This window comes from Pyxicephalus adspersus, chromosome 4, assembly GCF_032062135.1.
Source record: "Pyxicephalus adspersus chromosome 4, UCB_Pads_2.0, whole genome shotgun sequence".
Classification (NCBI taxonomy): Eukaryota; Metazoa; Chordata; class Amphibia; order Anura; family Pyxicephalidae; genus Pyxicephalus; species Pyxicephalus adspersus.
In genome coordinates, this window is record NC_092861.1 from 85,866,579 (window position 1) to 85,877,437 (window position 10,859).

General features: G+C 37.2%; 2 protein-coding genes across 2 annotated transcripts in view; one reads left to right on the forward strand and one right to left on the reverse strand.

The window, feature by feature from the left end:
- HINT3 (histidine triad nucleotide binding protein 3) lies at positions 1–9,951 on the reverse strand. The gene is made up of 5 exons (XM_072408863.1): positions 9,792–9,951; positions 4,844–4,958; positions 4,181–4,250; positions 2,685–2,811; positions 1–1,800 (listed from the first exon to the last, which is right to left on the reverse strand). The coding sequence occupies exons 1-5, from the start codon at positions 9,897–9,899 to the stop codon at positions 1,753–1,755; spliced, it is 468 nt and encodes a 155-aa protein (XP_072264964.1). The 5' UTR covers positions 9,900–9,951; the 3' UTR covers positions 1–1,752.
- A 62-nt stretch (positions 9,952–10,013) lies between these two features.
- Positions 10,014–10,859, forward strand: part of TRMT11 (tRNA methyltransferase 11 homolog) — a 36,944-nt gene continuing 36,098 nt past the window's right edge. Inside the window, exon 1 of the mRNA XM_072408864.1 lies at positions 10,014–10,101. Within this exon, the coding sequence (XP_072264965.1) occupies positions 10,018–10,101 (84 nt within the window). The 5' untranslated portion in view covers positions 10,014–10,017. The remainder of the gene's footprint in view (positions 10,102–10,859) is intronic.

Here is a 10,859-nt window from a genome sequence, read left to right on the forward strand (position 1 = left end):
TTTCAATAAACTACTGTTTAATGGCATTAATAGTTAACAATCATAGAAATATAATCAGCTGAAGAATAATATTTGGTATTGGTATCTCACCAGCCAAAAAAAGCAGAAGAAGTAAAGGATAATAGCAATGTCTAGAGTAAAGCACAAGTTTAAAAAGGTTTCAGGAGACATAATGCAGTCATATTAAAAATGCAGAAGAGCAGCTTATACCAAGATGGTACAGGGTTGTATGTGTGTAGGACTGCATATAAATGATAACACAGGTCAACATAAAATTAGTTTTTAAAACTATCAGAAACCACAGCAAACTCTTCTAAATCAGTTTTTTGAGCAGATTTCAGGTCTGTTTTCAGTTTTTCCCTAACAGTTTCTGAGTTATGAGTACTATTATAGTTAACATTGTACGTGCATGTATTTTGTACTAAAATGTAAGCACCATTGAAGTGAATGTTAATATATCTTCAGTGTGAAGTAAAAAAAGGCACACTGTGGTATAGATCTACTGAACAGTGTCAGTCAGGCAGCAGTGTTTCTTCAGACATGCTTAGAGTATGATTTTCTTGTGTACTCTTTGTCTGGATTGTCACAGTACAACATCCAGCAGTAGTCAGCCATCATACTTTCATTCCAGAAACCTTGGTAGCAGTGCTCCATTCACTGAATGTCCTGGTGAAAACTTTCTCATTGTTCATCATTCGCCATACCAAGAAATGTATTTTTAATGACATGCGACAAGGCAGTTTCTGGTATGAATCAAGCAGATTCTGAACTCCTTCCTTGTATGCAGGAGACTCGTGATTGCCCAGAAAATTTTCACACAGCCACAATAAATAATTAGCTGCACCACAAAAACTAGACGTGCTAGAGAAAAACCGAACACAGATTTGAAATCCGCTTCAAAAATACTACAAAGCCCACGTGGAATTATATGATGAAAATGACATGTTGACCTGTGTTAATATTCTCAGTGAACTCTAAGCCTGCCAATTGGCAAACACAGTGCAAATACCATATGCATCTTGTCAGGACTGTATATAATACATCGTAACCCAGTAAGTTGATACATATTGATCATAGATACCATTTAAACAGGTTTGGATTTCTTGGTAAAGTAATAAATTAAAACATAAAACAGACAAGAACACATTGGGCCTAATTTTTTAAAGCTCTCCAAGATTGGAGAAGATACACCATCATGGGAGTAAGTTAGCAAATGTTTCAATCCTGCATCAGTTCCATTCCATATTTGCTGAACAACACAAAGAATCAGGTCCTCCCATGATAATCTATCTTCTCCAGACTTGGAGACCTTAAATAAGTCAGGTCCATTATTTTGTACATAAGGTGCCTCCAGCATTATTTTATCTTCCAGAAACAAAATAAGCTAAGGGGCCTAATGCAAATTATTACAAGAATTAAAAGCTATGTCTCCTATATATTAAGACCAACTTTTTAGTAATCTGTACATCTATTAACAGGCAGCCTACTAAATATACATACTCGTTATAAAATAACTACCATGCATTAGACCTCCCACGACCTTCTGAAAAGTACATCCCACTTAAACCATTTCAAAATAGGAGAGTTACGTGTTACAATTAGTGTATTATTCATTTTCACAGCCTCATTTTTAAAGAATTATCACACTGCACTCATTAATAAAGACTAATATTGCATCCGCTGATTAATTTCTGCTGAACCGCCACACTGTGATCCATCCCTCTGGACTGATATTATTTAGCAGATGGTATCTCAGCTTGCAGTGGTGTTTTCTTGAAGACGCTCAATTAGTTGGTCAGCCTGCAGAAAGAAAGACAACAAAAGTAATTCTATTAACTGGCGTGGCAATCACTGGTTTTAGCTCAAGAAAATGGTAAAGATGTTATCTGTAATACAAACCATACAGGGACCTTAATAACTGCCTTAGATACCAAGATATGTGTATCTTTTTGGGTTTACCACTTTCTTAGCTGCAGGGCTGATGATTTACATTACATACTTCACAACCCATTAAGGTCACCTAACTGTAATTTTCCTAAAGTCCATAATGAAGCAAAAATGAACCCTCTTCACCTTTGTCTGGAATGCCAAGGATAGAACACAATTGTTTACTTTCCCATATTATTATTTATCAAATTATTCCTATATTAGTATTTTCTAAATAAATTTCTCACATGTATGATACTTATTATTGTTAAACAGTATTTATATAGCGCCAACATATTACACAGCGCTGTACATAGGGGCTTACATAGGGGCTGTAATAGGGGTTGCAAATGACAGGCAGATACAGGCAGTGATACAGGAGGAGGAGAGGGCCCTGCCCCAAAGAGCTTACAATCTAGGAGGTGGGGGAAGTAAAAAAAATAGGAGGGGAGAACCCTAATTGCTATTTGTATTAACAGTAAAAATCAATTTGACAAAGGAAAAGGCAAAGGGTACATTTTTTTTGGATACCGGTTAAGCTCAATCAACATTTGTAAAGGTTTTATAAAACAGCAAATATTTATTTTTGAATACAGGTTCATTTTAACTACATAAACCGACTTGGCAAGTAAAGTAGTGAAAAGAGCAATTCTTAACATATACAGGAAGCATGAATTTCTTGTCTGCATGCAGCATAAGAGTACAATGTTACTTTTAATATCTTCTGGCAAATCAGCACTACCACATATTGCTCTTACCGTGATGAACCAATAGGAATTGAGCCTGTAAATCATTCTTGAAAGAAATCCCAGTTGGCTGGCTGGAGCCAGAACATGTAGATGTAAATGGCCTATTGAGCAGAAAGGAGGCCAATGGAATCCCAACCTGACATTAGAAGAAATGGAAAAAAAAATCAATGTATGGTTAGCAAGGGATAAAAAGGATGCCTAATGCAAAGCACTTTGCAGCAGATGCCTAATACAGTATCAGCGGAACATTTAACCCCATGTATACCTTACTGTGATTCTTTAGAAGATGTAATATTTTCTACAATATAACAGATTTGTACTGACTCTAGTTCAAACATTTCTCAACTCATTTATTGTCAATCTAAAGTGTAAATTTTTAATTGTTTAACCTTGTCAAAAAATATAGAAAAACACAGTTGCATTTCTACAAATTTTATATCCTAAACCCCATCATTTAACCAAATCAATAATTAAATAACAAGGCCTCCCAAAATATTTTTTTCTTGGTGGATGCAAAAGGGCTTATAGATATTTTAAATCTGCTTATTAGATTTACCCCCCCCCCCTTTATTGCAAAAGCAAGCACCGAAATTTCACTCTTCAGCAGCATTTTCTTTAACATTCTGAGGGGTAACCCCGAGTGTAACTCGGGGGAAAAAAAAAAAAAAACAGCTGAAAGAGGTAACCCCAAACCACACTCGGAGTAGCTAAAAAATGAAAAAAAATTAAGACTTACCTGGTTCCATCAGCGTCCTCCCGTGTCCTGCCATCCACATGCCGCATCCTCTTCCTTTGATCTGTCCCCCGGCGAGTATGCTGACGTTCCCCGGGAGTTCCCAGGGACATCAGTGTGCGCGACAGTGCGTGGCAGAAATTTTCAATTATTTTGTGTTGGATTCAATACAAAATAACTATATTGAATCCAATAAAAGGTAAACATTATTTATATAATATATATGCTACTGTACAGGTATATTACAGGTTTCAGTATTTTTGATTTATTTATGCACCCTTTTTTTTAACAAATTTTAGTGTTTTTTATTTAAAGTTTGTTATTAAATGTATTAAATATTGGACATATTTCAGTGAGTTATGTCTAAGAATTACAGGCCTATAATGTAAAATACATTTTCATGAAAGACAATGTACTGCTTTTAGACATAGCCAGACTCCCCTGCAATAGTCCTGACAATTGAAGAACTTGTGCAGAGGTTTCACGAGTCCCCGAGAGATAAATAAAATCTAAAGGTGAATTAACCTATTGGCATCATCCCAAAACTGTGTATATAAGCAATAAAACACATAGGGTGGCTTTAATGCTGATTTAAGGGGAAATATTTTACAGTTTAACTTTTTCTAGACCTGTATTCAATGTTTTTTTTTTTTTTTTTAAATTTAGAAATTACACTGCAGTTACTTAATAAAATCAGAATTACCTTATGTTTTTTTTTTTTTTTTTTTAATTTAGAAATTACACTGCAGTTACTTAATAAAATCAGAATTACCTTATGTCCTGTAAATCCGTCACATTGTTTTTCTGCAGCACATTCTTGCCAACTTCTACCATATTCTGAACTAGAAAAAAAAGCACAAAAATAAGAAACACCAAAAACCAAAAAAAAAAAAAAATAGAATTTTCTTACGAAAAAAGCAGTTTAGCAAGTTTATGCTAACTTTCCATAGAGACGCATAGGGTGATTATTGGCAATCTTCTTTTGCAGATGCCAATTGTCTGGTTAGTATACTTACCAACTGGGTTCAATAAGCCCTAAATAGCTGATCTAAATCAATTATGCATATTTTTAAAGTCAGGGTAAAAAAAACACACTTTCTTATTTGGATGCCAGGTCAAGGTAAAAGGACACAAAAATGCTAATTTAAAACAGAGAATGAACATTGCTTTCAACTTTCAGCTTCACTAAACAGACCACATCCCATCCCACCAATTAAAAAAAAATAAAAAATAGACTGCAAAGTCTAATTCCCAAGTATGAGAACAGCAAGAGGCATACACATCCTTGTGACAAAAGACAAGAGAAAGGTAGAAACCAGGGCCTCTAAATGTTCTATTTTCTATCTGACACTTTTTATATGCTTTGTTGTCATGGAAGATGACTAACAAACCAATTTGGATATGATAGTAATCCTTTACATGCAACGTGTCTTACCTAGCTGTACATGTTCCTTGGTTAAGGTTTTACAGTTCCCTACATGCTTCTTGGGTACCACTAGGTAATGGTGCAGCGCTCCAGGTCTTATGTCTCTAAAGCAGGCCAGGTCCTCCTGTGAACAGAACCACAGAATAATATAACCAAAGAAATACAATAAAAGATACAAAAATACACATTCGAGTTGGTTGTGAAATATGGAGTCCTAAATTAAACATATCACAAACCTGGGCATTTCACACTGAATATAGGCTGGAAAAAAGTGGAGAAGCCACCGTTTGGTTAGAATCAGATGGGGATTATTTATACAGATACATTAAAAAGCAGATCTCTACAACATACGTGGAAGATAATGGGTTTTCTGTAAACTGAAGGAAAATTTATGTCACAAATAAAGGGTTTCAAATCTGTTTGGACCACTGTGCGTTACTGAAATGTTAAAACATATATAAAATACTTCAGATGTTTTTTTTAAATATTTAATTGTCCTTTTTTTAACTAATAATTATATTTTCGACTGTCCATTAAAGGAGAATCTTACCAATGTCGCAAGCTCACTGACCCGGTCACAGATGGTTGCTGCCCCATCATCTTTTTGAAGGTCTTAATAGGAGGGGTTATAAGTAAAAAATCAGGGTGACCTCATTTTTTTCCCCCTTGTTAGGTGCAGTGCTTTCCTCTTTTGCTATCCATAATGGCTGCAAATGTCCAGATGATGTTTGTAAGATTGTGTGGAATATATTCATTACAGGTCTATTTTGCATTGGCTCATACATTTTGCGCACCACCCATCGTTTTCTTTCCATAGGATGTTCAAATGTAGCTGGCTGACCGTTTTCTTTCTCCCTTCGAACGACAGCTTGAGGACGTCCCACATTAGAATTATAAGCCAACACAGCGAGTTTGCTACGCGCTTCCATGGAATTAATCCTGTAGTGGTAACAATTGTCCCTATACTTTAGGACAGTGCTGTGAAAAGTCTCCATAGGATCACTGCAGCAGTAATAGCACAGGTAGATGAAATCTTTTTCAAACTGAGGACTACAAACTACATCCTGTAATGCCTTGTAAGCTGCACTTGGTTTCTGGAGCCAGTGATTCTCTAAATCCTCGCCTGTTAGGTCGTTGTGATGACATCGGATTTGCTGACCCTCCTGAATCCACACGTGAATGTTGCAAACATGAAAAAGCAGAGATCTCCACAAACTTTTAAAAAGTTCCACTTCACCTTTGCATGTCCGACTGCACCAGTAAAAATGGTTGATTATGTAAGGAACCCACCACTGGAGTTCCTGGCAACTTGGCTTTTGTGATGCTGAAATCAATTTTTTCCTAATAATTTTACTATAGTGCAGTAAGTTATATTGGTGGATTATGTAAGGGTATTGTTCCCTCATTATTTTACTTATGCTGGAGTGTCTGTTTGTTCCCATGATATGCACATTATAGTTGTCTTGTAGTATTCTTTGCATGCAGTTTTGAAATGCCATGTTTTCCATTGCAGTGGAGGATGTCGTTTGTGTGACCGGAATAATTTCGAAATCGAGGATTAGCTTAGACTTCATATCCATCATTGTATATGTACAATATTTCGAACTAAATCCAGGCCTGTCACATTTTCCTTCTCCAATTAGGTACAAAGGTTTTCTTTCCAGTGTTTTTTGCACCCTCTTTTTCTCAGAAAACCAACAATGGTCTATGCCTGGAAATATAAATTTATTTTGGTATTTTTTAAATGAAGCCATTGAAAACATTGGAATGTTGATTAAACCAAACATTTCTTTGACTCTGGTAAATGATGAGCCACTGCACACAATTGCAGATGAAAGCAAAACATTTCCTGCAGCATATTTTTTCACCTTCGGCTGACTTTCCCACATCAGGAAAAAATGATCATTCTCACAGGTAGCATAAATTTTTAACATTGTTCCCACTGGAACTTTTGATATCTTCTTTATTGGAGCGATACAATTAGGCGTTTTACACCTTTTATCACTGAATAACTGATCCAGACAGGACTCAAACACCAAAAACTTACGTTCTGTTAATAAATGTGTATAGTAATCCACTGGTTCCATTTCTATATTGGAGGTCTGAAAGGTCTCAGAGGGAACAGAGGAGGTCAACATATCTCCAGTGGATATTTGATGTGATATGTGTGCATCAACATCCTGAAATTCATTTTTGGGGATCAGTGGATCAGTTTTAATTACTTCTCTAATTTCTGACACATCTTGATCTAAAATCAATGTTTGCGAATCTAAAGTTGTGTTTGTAGCGTGGTAACATGGTAAATCTTCATGTTGTGGAGCAGTTTTTGATGGTGTTGAACTGATTACTGTTAATTGTGGTATTTGAGAATGTATGGAATATGGATGGTCTGACGATATATCTTTAAAACTTGCGTGGAAACTGTATGGTTCTTCTGAAAAGGTTTCATACATATCACTTTTTGGTGTTTGTGTGGAACAGTCTGTGCGAGACACTACTTCAACATCTGAACGATGACAAGGACAACAACATTGTACCAGTTGTACTTGTTCCTGAACATTTACTGTCTGTAATTGTTCCACAAATGTGGGTGTTACTGGGTGCTTTCTTACACTTCTTTTATGTTTGACAATGGAAATGGTCTTGTCAGCAGGAAGGATTGATGGTATAGCTTCAGGTTTTAAGGATGGTGTTCCGAATTTCAAAAAGTAGCTATCATTTGAGAAATGTGCCGAGCACATTCGATATCTGTTCCCGTCTTTGTCAGCAAAAATGTCTTTGGCTACATTATGTATTGTGTCTTCATCCAGATCACAAACGGAAAGCCACAACTTTATACGTTCAAAGTAACGTGGAAAGGAATGCATAATGATATTTGGAAAAATTGACTTCTTGCCGGTAATGTGGGGACAATTCTTGAAGATGCATTTCGGCATTGTTCTGAAAAAAGAAATAACATTTTGGTTTAAAATCAATCAACATTTTATAAATGATGAATTCACAATGGAAAAAGTGAGTAGTTGTAACATAAAAATAGAATGTAATATTTGTGCACTGTGTGGCCAATTCTGTAATTCTTATTAAAGATTATAAACATTATAATAGTTAAGCATTCAAAAATACTACAGCTATTTTATAACACTTCCCAATCCATACCAGAGAGTGGAAATCTTAACATCTAGGAGATTAGAACTCTGGCCTTTGCATGGTAGGTTCCAGGTTGATCCATCTGCATGGAGTTTGCTGGTTCTGCCCGTGTTTGTGTGGGTTACCTCTGGGTGCTCCAGTTTCCTCCCACATCCCAAAAACATTAGATTGTGAGCCCCTTTGAAGGACAGCTAGTGACATGACTATGGACTTTTTGCAGCGCTGTGTAATATGTTGGTGCTATATAAATCTATAACACACAATAACATATCTCCTATCCATAGTGCAGGGTACACATATTATTTATTATGTTTGTAATATTATAGACATTACACAGTACTTATAAAATCTAAATGCAAACTCAAACTGGTCTCTCAGTATGTTCATGTGTACAATGCCATCTAAGTAGAGTTAAGAGGTGCTGAGAACTAGGAGTGCGCCCTTCACACTTTCATTGAAGCCCAAAGAAACTAAGATTGCAGTGTAGCCACACACATACGCAAATCCAAACATTCTCCATGGTGGCATAGTATTCTGTTCACCACCAACATCAGTCATAATTCAAATCAGAAGACACACAGTGCACAAAATGCCCATCAATTTATGATATAAAAAGTTTATTTTTTTGGAAAAAACCCACCTTTGCAAGGATAGATGTCTGACCTGCTTCTGTGGATGATCTAAGATAGAATCTTCTGTTCCGTGTTGGGTGTATAGAACAGAGCAGATGTCACCTACAGATTGGGGGTGTTAATTTTATCCAGGCTTATTCACACAAATTATTAATATTCATGCATCATCTTTGCTATTTGTGTTAATAACACATTACAGGTTTATTCATTCTTAGGTTATTCATTATTTTTTTTATATGTAACGTGAATTTCAACTTATAACAGTTAAATATCACCAAAAAACACTTGTAAAACACTAATAACACATGTGCAGCATCAGGTTTAGTTGCCTGATGACCGGCAATCCTGGCTTCCCTTGCACGTTGACAATGAACTTGCAGGAGTTATGTTATCCTGGCCAATCAAGGTGGCCAAAAATTGTTGACAGGAGAAGAAAGGAGATTGCGGCGTCTTTAAAGGAACACGGACAAGTTAGTATTGCAGGGTTTAGTTCCCATGTATGAGTCATATGGGTTAACCGGGAAGGAAACACAAGCATTGAAGGACTTTGTTTGCCTGGTAGCTTTGATGATGTCAACACAATGAAGAATTCCCGGCGTGGCTATGAATGCTAAAACATTTGATTTCCATTGGGTGCGTGAGATCACGAGAGAAAAACACATTGATATTTCCAAATCAAAACGCAGAAGGGGAATATCACTAACAGGCAAGTAAATGATAATTGTTTATATATTTATTTTTCTTAAAGGTTTGAGAGTTTAGTTCCACTATAACCAGATTATCAGTGTCATCCTTAGCTCGTCCACTAGGCGGTGCTGTGTTCATTTTCTTTCTCAATAATACAAATGCAATTCAAAATAAATGGAAATCAACACAGCACCACCAGGTGGGCAGATAGAGAATGACACCTGCTAATAAACCAATGTATTTGCACCTTGGTTTGTGCACAGGCTCATCTCTAATAAGCCCGTGCAGTGCATGTGACAGCCAGGACCCCCTCCACTAAGGTTTGGCCTAGCCTAATGACTCACAACAACAAATCAAAACAAATTATTTATTTACCTGACAACAGCAAACCAGAAATGTATCACTGCCCACCAACTAAAATGACCCCAGTGCAGTCATTAGTGCCGGATTTCACAGTGTTGTCACCCAGCCAATCAGATGGAGCTACTCACATCAGAGTGCAGTAATTGAGAGCCGCTATCCTGGTTGTTGGAGATCCTGCAGAAGATACATTTATTATCAAAGCCGGCTTGGCTGAGCTCCTCTCCCTCCGCTGACATGCTCCGTCCCTGTATCCACACACACCGTCTGCAGCCTCCGCCCCGCTTTGTGCCAGGCTCCGCCCACTGCCTGAGCCCTCACACTTCCTGCACGCGCCCCGTGACGTCACTAAGGAAGATGGCGCTGTCCTGTAGGAGCGGTGTTGCTCTGAAGAAATATCTGCTGCTGCTCGCTCAGGAGAACTGCGAGTTCCGGCTACCGGTGAGACCCCAGCCTGGTCTATCCGCCATTACTACAGGGGCAGCAAGAGCTCTGTGTGTGAGGAGGAACTGCAGGGTCATAGCAGGGGGTGTGCTGGGCAGCATGGTGTGATAATATTAAATGTACAGGATGTACAATACCTGGGGTTATTACACCTCTATACACATAGAATACATGTATGATACATACTATGCCTGACACAGAATACATGTATGATAATACTATGCCTGACACATAGAATACATGTATGATACATACATGTATAATAGATACTTTACCTAACACATAGAATACATGTATGATACATACTATACCTGACACATGGAAGACATGTATGACAAATACTATACCTGACGTGTGGAAGACATGTATGGCAAATGTTTTACCTTACAGAAGATTGGTGCTTTTGTTCCATCCAAGTCTATTTTGCCTCCACCAATGTGACATTAATAAGTACCTTTCATAATGAATTAATGAATACAGAACTATATAACGTTGTGTCTATTAAATCTATTACCTGAAGGAAAAAGCAAGTGTCATGGAAGTAATGTGTGACTGGTAGGTGCTGTCAATGCTGATCTACTGCTAACAATGCTGACATGCCTGGCTATTATTATTAATAATAATAAACAGGCTTTATATAGCGCCAACATATTACACAGCGCTGTACATTAAATATCAGCATTTTTCCGTGCCCATTCCTCCACCCTGGCCCCTGCCCTAACCGAACTATTCAACCTCTCCCTTTCTACTGGTAA